The sequence below is a fragment of the Syngnathus typhle genome, linkage group LG6 (assembly GCF_033458585.1).
Source record: "Syngnathus typhle isolate RoL2023-S1 ecotype Sweden linkage group LG6, RoL_Styp_1.0, whole genome shotgun sequence".
Classification (NCBI taxonomy): Eukaryota; Metazoa; Chordata; class Actinopteri; order Syngnathiformes; family Syngnathidae; genus Syngnathus; species Syngnathus typhle.
In genome coordinates, this window is record NC_083743.1 from 94183 (window position 1) to 117574 (window position 23392).

The following is a 23392-nucleotide window of genomic DNA, read 5'->3' on the forward strand; positions in this document are numbered from 1 at the left end:
TACGGCTCAACCGTGCTTGACGCGCGCCCGACTTTAAGCATACAAATCGTAAAAGACGATTTTCCACAATACCTGTCCACATCGATAGAAGCGCAAAAGTCCCGTGAAGAAATTTGATTGACAGCTTTAAACCCGCACTTCCTTTAACTGTTAAAAAAAAAAAACTGGAGCACATTCTCCTCTTTTGAAGGCTTAATCGTGAGCTGTTTGCTTTTCGCCGCTCGTCCTACATTCCAATTCCACTCGTGTATATCTTTATGTGCACTGACGTGCTCGTGGCTAAATGGAAAACCATTACTTATGACAGAGGAGGATTTGCATCCCTTTTTTTTTTACGTTTTAGCCAACGAGCTGCACCTCATCATTCACGGTAGCAAGACTAAAAAGACACATGCTTATTTGAACACTTTCTTTCCGAGCTCCGACAATATTTTCACAGAGGTGCTCGCCATGCTCTAACACCGTCTAATACCAGCTATACATCAGCAATATTTTCCTTCATAAGGCTAAGTTTTAACAGAAGGTCTCCAGAGACGCGTGGATGTTTCCCAGCTGCATCATAGCGGAATGAGGACAAGGGGGGGTTGAGACACAGCGTCTGGGCTTGATCTCTCCTCTCCTCCACACATGCAAAACAAAAAACCTGTTGATCCAAGGAGACACACAAGAGCCAAAAAATCACGCAGCTTTACCGACTCCTGATGATATTTTCATATATTTCCTCCCTCTTAAGCTGTGCTCAGTGTGTCGGGCCTGCAGCCAGACAGGCGGGAGATATCCCCTTACACATTGAGCCCAACCGGGGCCAGCGGCAAGAACCGAGGAGGCGCACGGGCCCGCATGGAGGTACTAATAGGCCTGATCGTTAGAATAGTACAAAATTTGAGTACATGAAATCAAACCACTATGAATAGAAATATATGAAAACCCCTTAAAAATGACCCATTTTACTTCTGCATTCATGAACAATGCCTCATCCCTTATTGTGAAGGAATTCGATGGAAACTACCATAAAGTTAATAACACAGTAAGACGAGGTAGAGGGGGGGGAGGGCATGCTTTTCATTTGTGTAAAAATAAACATGTTGGGGAGTATAGCTGGGGGCATTAAAGTTCCATGGTACTGCGAATATTTCCTGGCACGGTCTCTGCATGTGATGACAGATGATTAAACACATCATTTCTTGTTGTCTATCATGGTAGGTCGTGATCTTATCATTTCTGTGGACCTGCTACCTGGCAAGCATCACCTTGCTGTTTTTCACTCATTTGTTTAGATAATCACATAGGATGATAACGGGCTTCGCGGTACAGTTTGTCCATTAGTGCTGCTTTACAGCACCGACGGTTTTCTGCTTGTCAAATAGATAAGAGGCCAGGCCTGCTGCTGCTCTTCCGCCAGCACACAATCAAGATGCCTAGGCTAGATTATTATGATGTAAACAAAGTAGCGTCGTGGAGTGGACCATCAGGCCTCTTTGGTAGGATCAGACTCGTGGATCGATGGACCGGTAAATGGACACAAGGGTTGAAGAATAAAACAAGCAGATGAATGGGCTACAGTTACGACACAAAAGGTTATGAAAACCGCAGCGGCTGGGAAAACAATTCACTGGTCTGCATCTGGTCATGGTATGGGGGGGCGGTTGCCTGCATGGAAAGATCCGACAACACAGGATACTCCCCAAACGATGCTGGTATGTCGGAAACTTGACTCATTGAAGATAGCCTGGATGTACGCAGTTCTTCGGAAATCAGATCTGTCCTTATTTACGAAAACCGACGTGAGCTTTGATAGTGAAACCACGTGACCCATAAATGAACTGAAAACAAAGTGAAACATACACATGGAGTGGAATGTTGTAATGGCAACATGCATTGTGGGAAGAAAGGTGAAAGTACATCATGACTATTGCTAGAAATCAATTCACCGTGCTGCTCCGTCTTGTGAGTGCCTGCCTTGGCCACTAGGGGGCAGTAGAATACAGACGTATGGATGTACACAGTCACAGCTCCTCACCCAGACAGCAATATTTGTCGTTCTTCGCAGTGGATAAAGAATATACGCCTGTCAGTACTGTTATAGTATCTGTCAAATGTGTTTCTCCAAAATAGTCATTGCTTAAAGACTTAACACCACAGCGGAGATATTATTTTTTGTAGTTTTTTGCATAGCATTAAGCTAGCAAAAGCAAAGTTATGTGGTTGTTACAAATACACATTAAGTAATTGTCTTTGATTTATGTTTAGTTTAATGGTTAACGTCATCAGAGAGTGGCAATAAACAACTCGAAGCCTCTTTTTTGAAGAATTGTTCACTGTTTGTGAAGTGAGTTGCTGCCACTAGCTCAATAAAAGCTAACAACATAAAAGGATACTGTAAATAGTATCTGGTGTAATCATTGTATTGTCTTTTTGAGTGGATTGGAAAAATGTGAGTACTTGTGACAAGGCAATAAATATCAAGACTGTTGCCTTTCCTTCAGGGCGTTAAATGCCCTCAGTAGCAACATGATATTTACGACTCCTTTTTATGATCTAATTGCTCAGGTGTCTTGCGACCTATGGCTGAGTGTGGGAGGTCTTGAACGTCTCCAATAAAAGGTCTTGCGCTTCAAACAACGTTTGACTTACTTGGATGTGCTTATTTACTTTGATTGTGGAAGGCTCGTCTGCACAAACAAGAATGGAGATTGTTAGTCTTGTAGAAAAACACCATGTGACTTTGTTGTTGCGTTGTTTAAACACCATAAAAAATAAATACGTCTTGCAAAAATAGGGGGAAATGTAGCATGTCATTTTTTGTTCGTTTACGTTAGCAAGCCAATTTCTGCTTATATGACTGGAATGTACCAGTGTTTATTCTAGCAAGGGGAGGAGAGACTGCTCCATTTTGACCCATACTGAATTTGTTTTTAATTATTTAACCAAAGGGGAAAAACTTCTTGTTTCGTTTATTTTTCTACCTTATCTGTATGTTAGCTGGCCCACTTTATGTTTTTTTGTTTCCGCAATTAATAACATAAATAAATCTGTAGGAAGAGTTCACAAAATCTGTGTACATGACTCAAACTGCAAAACAAAATTGGAAAAGTTTTGCTTTAGTTTGTGCTCCATCTTTATGTTAGCATGCTAATTCCTGGTTGGATGATGGGAAAGCTGATAATTTCGGAGAATGTCAGGAGTGACGATTTATCCACCTCATTGTCTGCATACGCGTAGGGGTCACATGAGACCATCCCAGCCGGGCTGTTTGTCGGCTCAGCAGAGAAGACGAGCTCGTGCGAGTGACTCATTCGTCTGCCTGATGTTCCGCTCTAATCTGTGGCTTGGCACTGGATAAATGGGGAATTTTGTGTGTTTACATAGACATGGCGGGGAATCTTGCAGTTTACACACTCTGTATATATCTAGAAAATTGGAAGTAGCAACGTAATGAGCAACGAATAAAGACAATAAAATAAGATAGCATGAAATATTCTCTGTAATCATTCAAATCCATGTGTCTCAGATTTTATGTACTTAACCAATAAAAATGGCTGTACAGGATTACTGAGGCACAATAACGGCAGAATAACATCCGGTTGTTCCCAAAGATGATCTTTTTTCTGAAATAATTTTACGTTCACGGACTTAAGTAGGAGTCAAAATTTGGGTGCGTATTATACATGGGTACAGGCTTTTTTCCAGCATCAACATGCCATTTTTAGGGTGCGTATTATACATGGGGGCGCATTATACATAGAAAAAAACGGTATTCTAAACAAAGAACGACTCAAAAATATAAAAGTGTTGCCCCATCTCTTTTATTTATGACATTGTTTCAATCACTGGCCATGCTTGGTGTGTTAAATTGAATGAGAACATTCCTGAAGCCGGCAAACAAAAAGGGCACATGCACAAATAAAAGACACATTTTATTTCATCTCAAATGCAATCATGTGCTGGAGGGCTGATGTTCTTTTATTGCTTTGAGATCATATGCGAGATTGCAGAAGTGGGAACAATTATACTAGTGTGTGTGAGACCAATCAAATAAAGCTACATACCAAAGTGAAATTGATCAGAAATGCATCTACGATACAGTAAGTGTTCTTTGGTGAGTTATTTTGTGTTTTGTATGCCACGCCAGGTGAGAGAGAGAGAGAGAGAGAGAGAGAGAGAGAGAGAGAGAGAGAGAGAGAGAGAGAGAGAGAGAGAGAGAGAGAGAGAGAGAGAGAGAGCGACAGATGATAAATGGCACCCTTGCAGCCATATCACGAGCTCCATTTAGTGTGTGAAATCTGATGATAAAATGTACTTTGGTTAGAATTGCAACAATTCATGTCAGCTCAACTGAAACAGCCTAGTGATGAAGTATTCAGTTCTGAAGTGCCACTAAATTTGCCTTTTTTATTGCTTTGAAGATATGTTTGATTGCAATCACATTCAAGAACAGGGAAGAGACGTATTTTGATAATGACAGATTTTGTTGTGTGTTCGGATAGTGGATGGATGGAAAATACTTTGCCTTTATACGTCAACATGTTTGGGTTTCATTTAGAACGCTTGATATTTCTATTTCACAGTTGTAGAGTTTGAAGTTCAAGATATTTTCATTTACAGCAACTCAAGCGTCTTGTGTTCAATGACACGGAGGAACTAAAAATTAGCTTAGCACATACACGTTGATTTTTTTATTTGATTTTAAATCCATTGTGGTGTATAAAATAAACATCATAAAAATGCTGTCATTGTCCAAATACTTCCGGACATAATGGTATACTGTTTATTTCTGTACAATTAGAAGTACAGTAATACAAACAAATATATTTGAATACCCTTGTTATGTTGGTATCTGTTATGGCTTCTGTACTTTGACCTCAGCAATAATGAAACAAGTGTGGGAGGGGGACAATATCACATCAACGCACTCATTGCTAATGCTAGGGAATATATTTTTGTTATCAATTGAAAGTTTTTATGATGAGTTATCTAATGAATGACCTTGCCACAAATTTGAAGTTAAGATCATTTGTGCTGTTATTTTTATTGTTTTTTTAAAACTTCATTTGAAATGGAAAAGTCACTGTCGACTAAAAAGTTTTGGGTGATCACATTACCCAGTTCCAAAAATCGGGGGTTCTTGGTAATCAAGCCTAATATATTTTAGGTTGTTAAAATGGCACACTCGGTTCCTCGTACTTTTTTTTATCATGCAGTTTTTTGTATTTGTAAACACAAGTGTTTTTATGTAAATTACATATTTATTGTGAATGGAAAAGCCAATTTATTGAATGTGAATGCTGAAATGATGAGACTGGATTGAGAATATGTGTTAATCTGGGATTATTTTTTTCTAAGATCTAAAACATTGGGGAATTTTTGGTAATGCAAATAGTTCCAGAGGTGTGTATAATATTTTGGGACTGTCTGAATTTGTTAAGAAAGGAGGAAATGATATTTAATTTCTCAATGTGGGATTTTAAATTCTTATTTGGGCAATGGGAATAGTTTCACGGATAATCCAGATGAGAAGGGGAGTAACAAAATTTACCGTAAATGAGTTGAAGAATGGATTGGAATGGTTTGAATTGGTTAAAATGTGGAAGAAAGAGGGAATAACATGACATCTGTTGGGGATTGAATTTTGAAAATTTTGGAATTTGACAAATGGGACTTCCCACGATGGCCTTGAACAAACATATAACATTTTAAATGAGGGCAATGGTTAAAATCAGTGGAGAAATGTAGAATGAGTAGAACAATGAAAACAACTAAAATATGAGTTCTTGGCAATCATCAAAATCGTTTTTTCTGTTTATGTGGTTTTAGAAAATCTGTTCTTCGGAGTGTTTGGACTGCTGTCAACAAACACAAACAAACAGAGTTAGCCAACGTTAACTCCACAAAGAAACAGACAAAGGTCACACGGGGGTGCCTCTCTGTTACACGCAGTGCAAAAAAGTCTAAGTCAAAGTTCAAGATTGGATGCTCCCTCTGTGCCTAACTTTAGTTGAGTATGTTGCTGTGTCGTCTCTTTGTTGTCTCCCGCCGCGACGTTTGTTGATGGCCAGAACGCAGAAACGCAACGTCTTCAACCAGACTCGCTCTTCTTAAAGTCTTTACTGAATTTGAACACAAAAGAGGACCCCTGCCAAGGAAGGACACTCCAAATTAGTGTTAAAAAAAAAAAAATTCAATATCACCTAAAACCTGCAAGCAGAACTTTCATGCGTGAAAAATTAATGATGTCAGTGAATATCTAATCAAGTGGTGGCATAAAAAAAAAAAATCATTGACACTGTCAGAAAGGCATTAATTAAAAAATATTTACAATTATTTACAAACTACCTAGTGAGAGGTGTTTCTAAAATCCTCCTAAAAATGGTAATAAAAGTACCGTAATTTTCGGACTATAAATCGCGTTTTTTTTTCATAGTTGGGGGGGGGGCGACTTATACCCAGGGGCGACTTATATACATATATATGTCTTTTTTTCCCCTTTTTTGGGCATTTTATGGCTAGTGCGACTTATACTCCGGTGCGATTTATAGTCCGAAAATTACGGTAATAATTTGATTGCCTCCATTTTCTATCGCGCTTGTCCTTATGCATTTATTAGCACTAATTGAACTTGTTAGCCAGCTCATTAATAGCATAAAACATATTTTATTCTTTATTCTTACCTGATTGCAATTTTGGTGTGATGGTGAGAGTCGGGGACGGCTGACACCTGATCTCGCACATCCAAGACAGGGAAGTCCATTACGTGTATCCGATTGGAAGTTTTTAATCATTGCATGATATCTATAACATTTTGTATTCTAGAATACTGATACTAGTTGAAATGTGTGTTCACCTTGTAGTACATTGTAAATAGTTATTAATCGTATTTACAATATGCTTCTGTGAAATGCCGAAAAAAATACCATTCTGACAGTGTCAACCAATAGCGACAATTTCTAATCTTTGTTCTATTTGATTTCCAACTCTTCTACTGTGATTATGTAAATCGGTCACTTTGGCTTATTAGCAGAAATGGTGGGAAAAGTTCAACAAGGAGATTGAGAGGGGGGAAAAAAGGAGCCATGACAATTTCATCACTGCTACAGTTTGGAGTGAATTTCCTTTCAAGCCCTTTTTCTTACTCATGGCTTCTATTTTTGGGGTAACCTGAATTATGATTGCAATTGAATGTGATGAAAGTGTTTGCATGTTCCCGCAGTACCGAGAGCGGTCGATAGAGGCAGAGACAGTCACACACTCATGACACTAAACACTAGCACACAACCAAGGCGTCACTTCTTACTTACACAGATACCACTGCACTCACTCACTGCAGAGCTTACTTCTTCTTCCCGCCTAATGACATATTTTCAGTTTTTTTCTTCTGCGCCTCATTGAACAAAAGACATACCTTTATGTTAGCAAGTGGCTTTGGATGGGGGCGGTGCGCATGCATGCATGTGTGACCGTGTGCACCTCATACGGACGAGACTTTAGGAGAGTTGGTGCCGTCGACATGAAATGTTTTGAATGCGTAAAATTGCAACTGTTGACTTGACGTTTCAAAGTGTGGGAAATTTGCGTTCAAATATCTCTTGCTTAAAGCTCAGACACCATTTTCATCCAAGCTAGAGGAGATGGTACAATGAGTTTGTGTCTTTATGAGGACCCCTTAGCTTCCCAACATGGTGCCTGATGTAAATTACATAAAATACAACACTGAACATGAAAAGGGAACGTCAGCAATCGTACTGGCTGAGATATTTCCGTTTGATATTTTCATTACCAACTCAGTGAAAAGAAAACAATAACTGCCAGGAATGAACTCACACAAGGACCACTTAGTAGCCTAACAAGGTGCCTGATTTAAAGTATGTCAGACTTCCAGGTAAACTTCCATCGTAGGGGGTACAAAGGTTACATACCGCAATGTCAATGCTATTCACTAGCTCATCTATGACAATTTGCCCTGTGTTAGCATTAAGCTAAGTGGTGATTTACAAATGCGTAATTCTCTCATTTTCTGTTTCATTTGTTTTAAGTTGCCCACACTTTGAAAGCCGTTGGAATAGATGTTACCCGATGAAATCACTTTTGTGCAAATGTCCATATTAAAATTTGACATGAAATTTAGAGGTGTCTGGATCTGGATGATGTTCATGGTTTTGTTCAAAACGGCTCATATTTGAGACACCGACTCAACCACATACACGATAGATAAAATAGGTTTTACCTCTGTCATGGCATCGTCAATTTGTTTCAGCTCCTCGTAGTGGTCCCGGGAGTCCCTCAGGGGTTGAACCATGATCTCCTCAATTTGAGGGAAAAGCTGTTTGACAAAACACCAGTTAGCGACTTGTCAAACTATTCACACTGGTGGCAAAGCGCAGGTGAGCCGACCTTCATGACTGTTTCAAACATTGGGATGAGCACAAACTTGATGAAGCCGATTTGAGCGGTGGGCTTGGTGACTTTGTCTCTGTCCATGAAGGGGGCCACCGGGAGGCCCTCCGACTTCTCCCGGTCACTCTGGGAGACGCAGATGTTGATCACATCAGAATCACTTTTGTGTGTTTGGCCTTGTGCAATGACTCCCTATGTACAGTTGAATCTTGAAAACTTTTGAATATTTTTTTGAGATTAAAAAAAAATAGTTGGTTAAATTCTCACCTGCATGAAGTACTCCTCCAAAAGACAGTCCACCCACGGTTCGGCCACCTCGGTCGGCCGCACTTCATTGGAGATGTCACAGCATTTGATCAATACCATCTTGAGCTGAAAATACAAAAAAGGGCATTTTTGTTGTACTAACACCAGTCACCACTAGATGGCAGGCCTCAACCTTCGACGTCGAAATCTTACGTCCACTGAACGTAAAGGCAAACCATCTGGTTATTTTAGTCGCTATCAGCCAGATTTTTTTACAGTCACAATTATATATAGAGAAGATTAAATGATGACAAATAAATGATATTTGCACAATTGCACTGTGTTGCAAAAAATGTAGCCCAAAACTGAATGTACATACACATGTCACATGCTCCTCATTGGTAAAGTCAAAGCTGTCCACTTTCTGCTTGAATGAGTCCAGTATCTCGCCATGTCTGGCCATGTCAGTGGCCAGGATGAGGGTGATTATAGCCTGTAGACAAAAAAGCAAAGTCAGCAGAAGTCAGCTTGAAAACCGCATAGTTGGCATTGGTGAGGACACCGCTAAGTCCGCTCACCTGTCGAATCTGTTTAAATGCTTCGGGATCCACATTTGCAAAGATGTTGCACTCGGGAAGGGAAAGAATTTGGAAAGCCACCGCGCAGTGATGATTCTCCAGCGGTGAGATGTCGTTGTAGCGCACCGCTAGCTCCGTACGAGCGTTGATTTGATACCTGATAGGTGTGCGACATTGGTGGATGCTATGAAAAAGCTAATAATTATTATTTTTTCAACACGCTGACAATATTGGTGTTGTTTTTTTCTCACGGAAACTCCTTGTGGTGAATAACAGATCTTACGTGTTGTTGTATCCAGGGTGGTCCAGGTCGTGACACACCGCAGCTGTCATTAGAATGCCCATATCAGTGAGAGTCAGCTTCTCCTGCAGAAAAAAACAAACAAGTGAGACTTTATATAATCGGGAAAGGCCCAAAGAGATCCTGAAAAAATGGGAAGCCTCACCTGCAGGTTGCAGAGGTGGATCATGCCGTACATCATCTGACTCACGCAGAAGCAATGACGGAAGTTGTGGAAGGGGTTGTTGCGGTAGTTCTCCTGGATGGCCAACTGCAAAAAATTATATTATATTTCATTTTTGATATTTTAAGGCATTTTTTTGTCTTCATATATTTTGTTTACCAGCCAGCGTTTGAGTGTGATTGGGTTCATGTTGAATTCTTTCACGAGACCCAAGTCATGGTACATATACTCCAAACAGCTCAGCATCTGAAACCATAAAGGAATACATAGAGATAAAATAATAAATGAATTAAGATGAATTGGATTTGCATATACACCTCGTTGTGCTCCCAGTGCCAGACGTCAAACGTTGGCTTCTTCAGTGCCTCGACAGTCTCCTGAGACAGTGTATACTGTGGAGAACAAAATGTATAAGAAACAGCTGTAATACTTCTATAGTGTCCCCACCAAACACACCTTTGGATAATTGGGAACATCTCGTCTCGGAGTGACCTTCTTCCCGTCGTCGAAATTGTATTTACACGGGCAGTTTATCCTGAAGAAATAAAGAAAGCATACACAGTATGTTATTTTAAATACACCATTTGGAATTGTCAAAAATCATGTCAAACCTGCCGCCACTCCTGGATGTCATCTCATCCCGAAGCTTCCTCAGATCATTTTTACACTTCTCAATCTCCACCACCTTCAAGCCCTCCACTGAAGAAGAAGCAAAGTGTTCATAATGTTGACAAGATTTGGATTCCTTCAAATCCACCACTTACGTTCCACTCTCTTCTCCAGCATGGCAAGCCTATTGGTGACCTCCGTCTTCAGCTCATTGATACGAAATGCTCTGCGAGGAAACCATATTGCATAAATAAACGGCACAGGGGAACAACACACACACAATACTTTGTTTTGGCGTGTGACTGAGCTAATCTTCAACAAGATTGCGCAAGCGGCTTTAAAGGCAGCGCTTGTCATTTATTTACGTGTGTACGGTACAGCCTTATTACCTGCTGAACTGTTCTGCCACCTGGGACAGCACATTCTGAAACATGTCCTCTTTCTCTGTACACACAATGACGTCACAGTCGTCACCTTGCAGGTTTCGCTGTTGGTGTTGACGCACAATGTTGCTTACTTACCCCCGAGTTGACCAGTAGTCAGGGGGACAACTTTATACAATGAGCTGTACACAAAGCAGATAGTTATAAGTAGCAATTTGCATTTAATCTCCATAGAAGATGTGTTATAGCTAAGCAGACAAATCCAAAATAAAATACATGCAAGGGGATGCATGGACTTTTTATGTCATCACTTTAAAGTGTGCCAATATCATATTGTGCATACTTGGGTGAGTTGGTCGGCATGGTGGGATCGATCGAGACCAAGGCACCTTCTGCATCCACAATCATGATTGCAGTGTTCCTTCAGGAAGCACATGGCAAGTACAATTATCAATTATTAGAATATTGCGTTATTATTATTAGTCACGCACTGCCCCCTTGTGGTATGGATTTAAAGTGCAAGTGAACTATATATATAAAATAAAAATCCAACAGGAAATTAACTTCCAAATTGTTAGCGTAAATTAGTCACGTGATGGACTACATAGCCTGTCATAGCACCCAGAGTGTTTGTAGAAAACTCATTCACTGAAAATTTAGTCAGAAAAAAAAAGATTACTACACTGAAATCATAATTGTCACTGGAAAAAAAATTGCAAATGAACCAAGTAGGTGGTACCAACCTGGCGATGTTAGAAGAGGTACACAAAAGCTCCCTAATGTCACATGGACTGCAGTGCCTACTAAACACCACCTAGGAAGAACACACAATTATATTCTTGCCTGACATTTAATGCAAACCAAAAATAACAAAGAGCGAACTTAAACAAATACATTGCGCTTTGATTGATCTTATTTTGTTTGCCTCGGTGTTGCAGTGCAGGGCGAGGCGGTGATCATGTATCGCTCTGCAGCTCAAAGCATAACAATATCACGAATATTAATAAAAATGGTCATGCATGTAGAAGAAAGACGACAAGTGATGATGATCTTGCAGTGACCTTGAAAAGGAGCAGGTGTAGCAGACAAATTGAATCGTGGGTTCGGGCCCTTGAGCAGACATGTGTCATCAGCAGCTCTCTACTTGAAACACTCAGCGGACCGGCAAGTGTTGCATTTAAACTCTTTGCCTATGTGCGCTTGCAATGATGCATAATGATGTCTAAATGCAGACAGCCATTTTTAGTTTCTGGTGGAGCAGTGCTTGTAAGATGGCAGCGTGGTCATAATAATAAGAAAATGATGGCATTTTTTATCGCCATTGCAAAGAATTATGGGAGCAAGAATTCTTATGTGGCTACGTTTGCGAATTGAATCACAGTCATCAGAATTTATGGCCGCGAGGTGTTTGAATTATCGCTGTCAGAAACACCTAGAAGGCAAAGTGCGCTCTGTGGCAGGTTAATTTTAGATCTGACTCGGGCGGGGTGAGTCAACTGGGAATACTTAGAAGGTGCTTTAAATTGAATTAGCATCATTCGTTTGATAAGGCGCCTTTGTTTTGCGACATGAAAGCATATTCAACTTCATTATTTTTAATTGTTGTTTTACAATAATGTACATTTTTCACTATTTTGACACTTCTTGAACTTTTGACACTAAATTCCACCCCGGAAAAAAACAAATACCAGCATTATGACCAACATTAAAATACAGTAACATAGTTGGCACAATTGTTTATCGAAAACAAGGCAGTGGTTTGATTCCTCCAAAGTGTATTTGATATTATTGTAAGCTACTCAAAAACTAAACATTTGGAACATGAATACTCTACTTAAATATCAGGAAAAACTTCACGTTGAATAGAATGCTGATAAATTTAACGTTTACACAAAAGTTAAAGACTGAGTCAACTTTAAAAGAAAAACATGTACTACACACGATAAAAATTCATTTGTAATTAATTGCAGACAATTCAAAAGAGTACCACACAAAAACTGCCGATTTAAATATATATATATTTCTTTGCATACTCACTTTTTGTACTTTCCCATCCACATCCAAATAAATGGCTTTGGGGGCATAGGAGGAGGAGCTGGAGCCCATGTTTGACCTCCCTCTCCTCTTACACGCCCGTAGCGATGCTGACCCGGACTGGCACTGATGGGCAAAGTTGAGGAGGCGACCACGGGAACGTGTCCTATCACACAAACAAAATAGGAGAAAAGAAAAACATGAATAAAAAAAATAGAGTAAGAGATACCAAGTCAGCATATTTAATTATGAATACAAGTTGATGAAACGCAAATCACAAACGGGTCAAATTAGCGAAAGGTGCCAACAATACTCACAACACAAGATGCGCGGCTTCCCCAGAGGAGAGCGACGGTAACGTCCCCGGGGTGACGACGTTGCAGCCGGCTCACTTTCGCCTGAGTGTTCAAAAACCGGAGCCGGCGGAGGCGAGGCGATGAGCTGAGCGATGGAGATGCGATGTGAGGGAGTCAGAGGGCTTTGGTGTACCATCAATATAACCGGCTCTCCTGGCTGGTTGCCAGGGGACCGTTACTATGGTGAGAAATAAGACAACCCCCTGTGACCCTACGCTGTGGTCAGAGGCCTCTTGTACATGCTGAGGGGAATGATACACGTAAATACGGTGGGCATAAACATAGCCTTGATTAAAATGGCCAATAGGTGAATGAAACACGGATCCATGAGATAAAGCATTAATTTACTCTGGGTCAAGAATAACCCAATTATAGGTCAAAACGGGACCAACCAACACAAATGGGGTTATTTTGTGGGTTATCCTCCCGACTGTTGACTCTTGTGACCTTTTTTTTATTAACACACATCACAAATAGGCACATGATGATTCTTGCTTTTGCGTTTGCCTACTCGTGCCCTTGTCCACTCATGCGCTGACTTGCTTCTTGAGAGGAGGCACACCAGATGGTTTGGTCAGATGAGTTGAAGCCACGCAGGCACTTGAAGAGATTTATTTTTGGTGCTATTTTGGAGTCGGGTGATCACGAGGGGATGGCATGGCCTGATAATCGGTGGAGTGTAGAAGTAGTGATGAAAATCCTTGATTGTGGGTTTTATTTGAAGTTCCGTATGGACAGCACAATTAAAAACATAATACATATATTTTATGTATAAACCCCGCCCCCTTGATTTCTCCTCCACACCCACAAAAAGATTTGAGATGTTTCTTACTACCTTCCGCACAAAAAAAATCTTCAAAACACTGACAAACATTCATGAAATTTTCAGTGGATCTTTTATACATGCATTAAAACAATATTGTCAAAAATAAGATCTATTAAGCACATATATTTCCCACATATGTATGGCAGTGTAAATAGGAGTCATTTTACCCGCCATTTTACCAACCAGTCTCCACCTGCCCACTGCCAATTATTAAAATCTTGACCTACAGTCACTGACAAAAGCCAGATAAGAGTTTTCCGACAATACTGTCACCCCCTCCCCTCGTCTGGGGAATTCCACATCAACAGGGCTTGAGTGAAAACGCTCCACCAACCAACGTGTAGGAGGTCATTAATTAGAGATGGAGAGCGTCATGCGGTATCCATGTCCCTCGAGGCTAATTAGCATCGCTGAATCCCACTCCCTATATTTCAATAAAAATGCTACGCAATGGAAGAGATCCTGGAATAAATGTGAAAAGTCCATCGTGTTTTTGTCAATCTAAAAAGTGATTACAGTTGACCTTTTCATATTTTCGGTTTAGCCGCTAAGTTATGGCTAGCTAACTAGCATTATTGATTTATCGACTAATCTAGTCCCTATCTTCTGTGAAATTTTTGTCCACATTTCTACTTGGCTTGACTTTATGTGTATCCAGAAGCTTTTATTCAGAGAGAAGGGAGTCCACATCAAAACAAACAATGTTGTGTCATCCAAAGGATGCATCACACCTTTAAACACATTTCAGGATAAAAGGTGCCAATGAAATGATAGCAATTTCAATGACAAAAGGCCTCGCTGTGCAGCTGGACGGACATCTGAGGGGAAGGGAAATTATCCTGATAATAGGACGCTTCTGGTTTTGGTGTGTTTGAGTGTGTTTTTGTGCTCTCCATCGGATGATTCGACAAAACTGGTGCGAGATACATTTCCGATAACAGCATCCGCTCTTCTAAGATAGGTCTGCTTAAAATCATGCAATAACGTGAGGAAAAGCTTACTAGAAGATCTGAACTTTATTTCTTATTAATCAAAGGCACTTAAAATGGTGACAGGTTTGTGATAGCCCCCAGTTTAACATGAATATCATTTGTTTACTCTAAACACAGCCACATCCCCATTTATGAGGTTGTGGACACTTGTGCAATCACATTTGAGTTATTTTTATTTCTCCTCTTGAGAAGATGACACACACACAAAAAAAATAATCGATTGCATTTTCTTAGGGCTTTAGTTGTGAAATGATTTATCTTGGTCGATTTTTTTTTAATATCACAAGAAACTGAAACAGCGTCATACTATAAAAGCTGTTCCTAATTCTGGCCTTCTCAACAAATAATTATATCATACGCAAAACACACACAACAGGTCTTCTAATAGAAGGAAATCATGAATGGTCACATTGAGAGCCAATTGATTGGAGGTTGCATGATTGCACGGTGCCCTTTAATCACTGCAAAATCGCCATAATTGAATTAAAGCCTCTTCATGCTAATTAGGCCGCCATTTTAATTCACCTAATTCTATGTTTATTTTAGGAACTACTATATACTTTGAATCCAAAACCCAGCAGTTAAATAAGAAAATGGGCATGGTAAATTAAGTCCACTGCCTGGGAGTTGAGAGAATGCAATGTGATGGGGACATCTTGTGGACTAAAAAGCCATAACAGCTTTAAAAAAAAAAAAAAAAAAAAAAAAAAAAAAAAAAGACTATTAGGCAGAGGACGGTATTAATGTAAACAAATATGGATATATAAAAAAAAAAATAAAAAAGTACAAAATATTGTAGATTTCTAATTTAATCAGAGATTTAAATGATAAAAAAAAAATGTGTAGATACCCAAGCTACTCATCAAATATTCCCAGTGAAATGAGTAAAACATTAAAAAAGGGCGCTCTGCATAGTTCGGTACATGTAACCTATGAAAATACTTTTATATTACGGGATGTAGTATTGCTGATGGCCACAGAAGGAATTGCTGGCAAGTAAACGCAAGGCGTGACGTCACTGCTGGGGCGAACCCTGCTGCGTCTCCTCGCTGGTCGCGGGACTCTCCGCCTCCACGGGAAGACGAATGTTTGGGATTCCGACAGGAGGCCGAACTTTTCGAATGGGGCTAAAACTGCGCGGAGACGAACAGGGCGAGTGGGCTGGCGAGCGTGCGGGGCTTAGTGGAGGTCCCGTCGAGACTTGCGGGAGAAGCTGTGCAAGCGGGGATGGGCTGCGCGAGTACCTGCGCGGGGTGGTCCAGATGGGCGGCTCAGTTCTGTGACCATGGGTGGGGAGGACCGGGACGTAGCTTGCGGGGAAATTCAATTCTGATTGGCTGTAGGCATTGCAAGCGCTTTCTTCCAAACGCTCAAGAGTCTCCTGGAAGATGAGAGTGAAGAGTTGATCTTGTCAGTGTTTTACAATATTTATTGTTTTATATTCATGTAAATCAGATCTCACTTACATCTTCATTGAGTACATACAGAGGCATGGGACTCCTTCGACCGAGGGTGGTTGGTTTGGGGACGACGTCGACTGCAATGGAGACAAAAAAAAACCCAGAAATAATTGTGCAACACCAAAAAATTGTAAAATATCTAAAATTATAGAAGGTTATGGAACTGAAATGCATTACATCCATTTTCTTTCTGAAACGACATAGCTATAAATTAGGGCGAATGGTAAAATTATTATTGCGTGAGCATTCAAATTTACAAACAGAAAATACCTCCAAAAAATGAAATGACCTAAATAAAGTAAGATGACAAGATCATTGCTAGATATAATCCAGAACATAAAATGGCAGCTCAAATATTCGTATTGCCATTGCCAAAAATAATAAAGCATTGTGCAAAAATAAATCTTTGCTTACTATCATGTCCATTTTCTCCCTGTTCCATGTAGATGGGGGCTCGCTGCGGGACGGGTCTATGTTTCTTTCTACAAAAAAACAACAACAAAAAAACACTTGCATGTTTATGCGACAGCCAGACCAAAGCGAGGTAAATTAGACGGGACACAAAAAAAAAGACTGGTTCTTACTTGGATGGCTTCCAGCAGGCACACACGGTCACCAGGGTGATGAGAAGGAAAATGCCTCCGGTGGACAGGATGATGTACAGCGAGCTCCGTCCTGAACCAGATGCAGACATTTGAGATGAAGACAAAAAAAGAAATATAAAAAAAAATAATATAAATAACCTTATACATATAAACATACTATGCATATTATTTATTTATGTATTTATTTAATTATTCTCACACTGCTTACAGTTTTTCCTCCCCCCCATCAAATAGTCCATTCATGCCTTTTTCATGCCAACATTGTTTGAGAGGCAGGCATGCCTCTGTGCAGCTCACTGAGATGGAATAATTGCTTTGGCATGCAACTGAAAACAACATCTGAATATATACTGGAACCCCGGTGGTGTATGATGCCACCTACTGTAGACAGTGAGCTTGACGGGCGTGCTCTTCATGCTGCTGACGGCGTTCTCCACCATGCAGGTGTAGATGTCGTCGTCCGACATGAGGACACGGGCGATGGTCAACACCTTTTGGTCGTGCGAGAGCAGCAGGCGGGAGTCGTTGGCCTGCACCTTGCCTGCCTTCAGCCAAGCGTACACGGGCTTGGTGCCATTGTCGTGGGAACAGTGCAAGTTGAAGTGCTCGCTGTACTCGAGGACAGATGACGCCACCATCTGGATGTAGGGCTTGGAAACTGGAACTGAGGACGACAGCATAGATGCGCTTGAGATAGGAGGCTCATATATACAGAAAGACATGTTTTAAGAAATTTAAATGAAATTGAACTTGTACTTTATAGTCCAGCTATACATTTTCTATCTGATCTTTAGTGATTAATATTGGACCTTGTAAAAAATGCTTCAAAACAAAAGAGTTTCAAACATCAACTTTTACTTTGGAAACAATGTAGACCATTTTTGCCGGATTCCTGACAGATAATATATAAAGAGATAGAAACAATCCACTTTACCGATTAATCGGCAAAAATAATCGAGAGATTAGTCAGGTATCAAAATAACTTCTCTTTTAATTGTATTTATGCATCCGGGATTATTTATCTCTATCAGTGTATTTTGCAGTAATTATAAACTGCAGACGACTCAAAAAAAGGTGAGATTCGTAGCAGAAGAACTTAAGGCTGGACAACATGCCTGCTCACGATACCACGAGCATCGGACAGTTCCTGGCACGGTTCAACATGTCCATCGAAGAGAGAAGTACTCACCATCCACAGTCAGCTCAATATAGTGCTCCCCCGTGAAGGTGTCATCCGTGATGGAGATCTCCACCTCGTACAATCCTTCGTCCGACAGCTGCAGGTTGTGAAGCAGCAGCGAGCCGTTCTCGAACACCAGGATGCGGTTCCGGTACTCCGGCCTAAGGTTCCCGATGATGTCGATACCGATGGACTGCACCACGGTGACGGGCTTCACTTTGTCCCTCTTCACCTGCCACTTGATTACCGGCTTGTCCGCGCTGCTGCTGGAGTAGCTGACGGACAGCAGAGCTTCTTTGCCCACGATGCCCCTCACCACTTGGGTTTGGCTCGTCACATTCACCCCCGACACCTCACCTGGGGCCAATAGAGAGGTTGGATGAAGAGTTAAAACGAGTAACTCTCTTGGGGTACGTCTGAAGTTTTAACTTTCAGGTTTTAAAAGAGTTTCAAGATCTTATATATATAGCAAGTCAAGTCAAGTCTCAAGTGACTTGAGTCAAACAAACCATGGAGGACACTCCCTTGTAATAAGTCACCCACTAACAGCAGTAGTTAGATTTGCAGACTGAAAAGAAAAGAAAAAAAAAAAACCACTAACAATGTTAAAGTGGTTCATTTCAATCATGTGACAGCTAGTCAGCATGAAACTGGCACCGCTAATGAAATTCAGGCCAAATTAGTTCTCCTGGACTTTCATTATTTACGTTCAGGCTTCTTTTTGCTCCGAAGTTTCAAAGTGTCTCCATTGTTAAAGGCAGACGATACGGTGCATTTTCCATCATGATGGGCCTGCTTATTTAGAGGCTTCTTTTGCACCACTGAGACTGGAGCCCTGCATTGATGCAATTTTAGATCCATTTACAGACAAAATTTATTTTGCAAATCCTATTCTACTTCCTCACTTTTTAAAATTCCTTCATGAATCGGAAAGTAGCCTTCGAGCTAAGCTCTCTTTTCGTAATAGTTGCCTGCTAGCTAAGGTAGGTTTTCTTAATGGTAAAATTGTCCCACTTCCAAAAATGAAAATTGGTATGGTCCTGTTGGGCTTTCTCGAACCAGGAAGTGAGCCAATCCAGAATAGTTAAGTCTTTTCATCTAATCTTACATTATTTTGTCCATGGTTGAAATGTGCACAAAACTTTACAAAACAAAGTACCGTATTTTCCGCCCTATTAGGCGCACCGGGGTATAAGGCGCACCTTCAATGAACGGCCCATTTTAAAACTTTGTCCATATATAAGGCGCACCGGCCTATAAGGCGCATAAAATAGAAGCTTTACTGCAACAAACTGAGGTTGACTAGGGTATGCACCCACTAGCCAATAACCAATGAGCCCTCTGTAAACAATCGCGTTTCTCAAACGATCTCCTATAAAATGATTGGAACTGACTAAAGTTTAATCTAACGCATTGGTACTACTTACCTATGTTTCCCTTCCATATCGATCCGTAGATTTACTCGAAACATGAACAGAGCGGCCTATTTTGACATGAAATAGCCTCGCGCGTATAGCAGCTATCGTTATAGCATTAGCCATCCGCAAAAACCCATGACCCTTAGCTCGCGATCTCCCATGAGCCTCAGCAAAGTGTAAACAATCGCGTTTCTCAAACGAGCTCCTATAAAATGATCAGAACTGACGAAAGTTCGATCTAACGCATTGGTACTACTTACCTATGTTTCCCTTCCATATCGATCCGTAGATTTACTCGAAACATTAACGGAGCAGCCTATTTTGAAATGAAATAGCCTCGCGGGTACAACAGCTATTCGGTGACGCCCCCTGACTACAGTTACCGTAATGTTGGGAAGCGATGCGACCTTGTAATTTACTAGTCGTACTAAAACGTACTAAAACATTTTGGCAAAGCACTGTGTACAACCAGTATGGATCAACAAATTCATCACTTGATCCATATATAAGGCGCACCGGACTATAAGGCACACTGTTGACTTTTGATAAAAATTTAGGTTTTTAGGTGCGCCTTATAGGGCGGAAAATACGGTAAAATACAATAGATTGAGTTAAATATTTCCCTTGCTTTCACTGAGTTGCCACGATTTTAGCGTCTTGTTTTTTCCTCCCTTTGATGGCAATTTAATTAGTCCAAATTCTTTGCATAGGCGCCTTAAATGCAGCCATTAGTGTGCTCACTGTGTGCTCTGCACACAAACAAAACAAAAAAATTTGCCCACACTGTGCTCAGGCTTTTCACATCTTGATCGGTAATCCGCTTCACAGAAGCTGCAGGAGATCCTCCCCAACATGTAAAATACTAATTTTGATTTCCCTCATCCTTCCATGAGATCTTTATAGGGAAGCTTTGTCTTGGTAAGCAAAACAGCATAGCACATATGTTCCCTGTGGAGACAGCTTCTCCCTAAGTGGACACAAGTCCAAACATTGGCTCTTGGCCGGCTGTCTTGGGGGGAGTCCCACTGTGATGTGAACAAGACAACAGGGAACGAGAGAGTGAGAGAATAAAAAGTGAGAGAAATATTCTGCACTGTTGACTAATTCTGTGCAGCCACGCAGTTAGCAGGGCATCGCCTCTTCGTCATGGCAACCTCTTTGGCCGTCGGACAGGGGTTGTCTAGGCGATAAGACAAAGGGCACGATTGTTGGAGCTCCCTTGAAAAGAGTGAGCGAGAGAAACTGGGAGCCAGAGAGAAAGTCTTTGTCAGCGGTGAAGTTGGAGCTAGGCACAAGAGCTCTTAGCACGATAGGTCCAGCTCGCTGGTTTGAACTTTTTTGCTGCGCTCAACAACATTTGAACAGAATCACAGTCACAAAGTAAAAATGCCAATTAGTAACACACAGAGGTTAACTATTTAAAACAATGAGAGAAAAAAAAAACATTGTCAAATGTGTTTCTCTATCACTATGTTAGCAGATTACTTTCTGGTTCCTCCAGTAAAAATAAAATAAAATAAAATAAAATTTAAAATTAATTAATTAAATAAATGAATAAATAAATTTAGCTTAGCAGGCTACTTCCTGGTTCACTGACAAAAACCAATTTGGGAATTGTATTGGATTCTGTAGACCATAATGGCTCCACTGAGCGCAAACCCACAAAAATATACACCTTTACTGCACCTTTGCACATATTCTCCCTAACTTTAAATAGGTTAGTGCCTTGCAATTGGCTGGCAACCCTTCCAGGGCATCTTGCCCACCTTCGTGTGTATCATAGGATTTAAAAGGTTGGTACTGATTATGGAGAAGTCAATCACAACATCGATACCGCTCGTTAACAAACCAATGAACAGTCATCACAACCTCTTTCTTTTGCACTTGGTGGAGGTAATAAAATGCCTAAATCACCTCTGCGGAGCCCTTAACTGTTTATAATTAAAAGGGCTATCAAATAAACTGTCCTGCAACCACCACGGGGAGAGAAACATCACTACATAATCAGCAACAGTCCAAAAGATGTTACCAGGAGCTCATACATGTCAACATTTTAAAAAGTAAAAAGTTAGGACACACCTGTGAAGAGTAGAAGGAGGAGGCCGAGCAGGGTGAGGAGTGCAGGAACGTCAGTAGAGAGACTGTGGCCTGTCTTCCTCCCCGCCTTCATCTTGTGTCCTGGGCAGAGGCGTTCTCCCACTTAGTGAGCATGGTTTAACCACGCTGGGCACGTCTCTCTCGCCACTGCACTGCAACACTGGCCTCTTCCTGGACACACTGAGCCCCACTCTCTCCTCTCGGCACCCCCAGTCATAGGCAACAACAGCCCAACTGTGTGTGTGTGTGTGTGTGTGACAGAGACATAGTATGGATGAGCTGCTCTCTTTCACACCATAAAAGCAACAAGAGTCTTGAAAAGGTTTTTGACAAATACGAATTGAAAATATTAATGAACTTTCTGCTGAAAAGTGTGCAACTGTACTTGAATGGCGCACTCGAGGTCCTCATTCGTCGGAAAAAAACAACTTGCCTCTTTAAGCTTCTGTTCAGTCTAACTGGAGGCAGCTTGGTAAATTCAAAAATGGTTACTTAGCAACCAGGCTTGCAATCAAATCCCGTTAGAGAGGAGGTATAAGGACATATTACTTTATTTCTTCTATTCAATTTAATTGAAATGCAACCATTTTTTTTCACGTGACACTAATTCTTTCCAGATTATTTATTGTACCATTTTCTCTAGACTAAATGATTAATACTGAAAGTACATTTCTCCATCTTGTAAAGAATTTGCAGTGCCCGCCGACAAAGGGAAATTTTATAAAGCAGCAACAACATGATTGAAAACTCAAAAGCGGGGCAATGTGAGAACACACTCGTGTGTAGTCGGCCATCAAAGTCCATTCCCCTAAACTCCGCCCACCACCGCCCATCTCGTCGCCCCTCATCCTCTCATCTCGTGGCACACTCCAACTCAAGGATGACTCTTTGCAGTCAAAAGGGGGGGAAGCAGGAGCGCCGTGAGAGGACCCATTGTCACATAGTCTGACACCACTTGTTTTGTCGCCCACGCAGTTCACAAGTCGGAATTTGATGTAAAACCTTGATTTTTTTTTTTGTCCTGATTAGTCAAGTGGGGCTCATTCCACAATTTCCACGGTGACTTCAAACCACTTTGGTGCACTTTAAGATTGAGATCAATTTCCTGTATTTGATGATGACAAGTTGAGTTCTGGAATTAAAAGCAGACTGAGAAAAAGATTTAAAAAAAAATAAAAATATTCAAAAACAAAACCGGCTTGCAAAAGTGCACAGGACAATTTTGTGTGTGTTTTTTTTTTGCCTGTGTGAGAATGTATATGCGCTGTGGTGTGGCTCAGATGCGCGTGGGCAGGCTGAGTGGGAGCACAGGGAGGCTGAAGATGTTCACGCTCATTTCTCATAACGGGAGACTGGCTCGGTAAGCCGTGCAGAAATATTAGTGTTTAATTTGAACTGCCATATGCAATAAAGAACAGGATGGTTATTTATGAGCCTAGTGACACCATGGAAATACTCGGTAGCTTCGTGCCTGTACGATTCGACAAACAGAAAAGAAGTAGAAGCTACACAAAGCGGATTTTTAGAGAATCTTTTTTCACCCTTTAATGAATTTAGCAAGCGAGTTAAATATGAAGATACAAGCACGTCATAAAAACAATGCACAATAATTTAAGCCGCAGAGGTCTACTGCCGATGCAAACGAGGTTCATACACTGACCATCCAAAAGAGAAGCCCTGCTATATATTTCAAGGGCATTCATCTTCACAGATCATCTAAAACTAGCACAAGTTTCACAAGTTCATGCTTGTC

The 23392-nt window shown here is 40.8% G+C and overlaps 2 protein-coding genes across 3 annotated transcripts; both read right to left on the minus strand.

Moving 5' to 3' along the window:
• Positions 1-3800: 3800 nt before the first annotated feature.
• LOC133156127 (high affinity cGMP-specific 3',5'-cyclic phosphodiesterase 9A-like) lies at positions 3801-10583 on the minus strand. 2 transcript variants are annotated; one of them, XM_061281911.1, is made up of 14 exons: positions 10444-10583; positions 10291-10378; positions 10136-10214; positions 9997-10071; positions 9839-9925; positions 9662-9766; positions 9499-9581; positions 9216-9372; positions 9017-9130; positions 8659-8763; positions 8389-8517; positions 8222-8317; positions 6669-6715; positions 3801-6133 (listed from the first exon to the last, which is right to left on the minus strand). In XM_061281911.1, the coding sequence occupies exons 1-14, from the start codon at positions 10463-10465 to the stop codon at positions 5992-5994; spliced, it is 1329 nt and encodes a 442-aa protein (XP_061137895.1). In that variant the 5' UTR covers positions 10466-10583; the 3' UTR covers positions 3801-5991. The 2 variants fall into 2 exon arrangements, with proteins under 2 accessions (XP_061137895.1, XP_061137893.1); XM_061281909.1 differs by having other exon boundaries at positions 8389-8583.
• A 4040-nt stretch (positions 10584-14623) lies between these two features.
• LOC133155748 (hepatic and glial cell adhesion molecule-like) lies at positions 14624-21799 on the minus strand. The gene is made up of 7 exons (XM_061281276.1): positions 21622-21799; positions 18134-18481; positions 17327-17608; positions 16924-17014; positions 16754-16821; positions 16346-16416; positions 14624-16260 (listed from the first exon to the last, which is right to left on the minus strand). Exons 1-7 carry the CDS (start codon positions 21710-21712, stop codon positions 15895-15897), a joined length of 1317 nt encoding a protein of 438 aa, XP_061137260.1. The 5' UTR covers positions 21713-21799; the 3' UTR covers positions 14624-15894.
• Positions 21800-23392: the final 1593 nt, after the last annotated feature.

Bases quoted from the DNA above. Each gene is read 5' to 3' on its own strand.
- LOC133156127 (XM_061281909.1), bottom strand. From the start codon at position 10,465: ATGCTGGAGAAGAGAGTGGAAC. The intron at 10,215-10,290 runs GTTTGACATGAT...TTATTTCTTCAG, and splicing joins ACATCCAGGAGTGGCGGCAG to GATAAACTGCCCGTGTAAAT. The intron at 8,584-8,658 runs GTGAGAATTTAA...AACTGTACATAG, and splicing joins TGGAGGAGTACTTCATGCAG to GGAGTCATTGCACAAGGCCA.
- LOC133155748 (XM_061281276.1), bottom strand. From the start codon at position 21,712: ATGAAGGCGGGGAGGAAGACAGGCCACAGTCTCTCTACTGACGTTCCT. The intron at 16,822-16,923 runs GTAAGAACCAGT...GTTTTTTTGTAG, and splicing joins GCCTGCTGGAAGCCATCCAA to AAAGAAACATAGACCCGTCC. The intron at 16,261-16,345 runs GTAAGTGAGATC...CTCATCTTCCAG, and splicing joins TGTATGTACTCAATGAAGAT to GAGACTCTTGAGCGTTTGGA.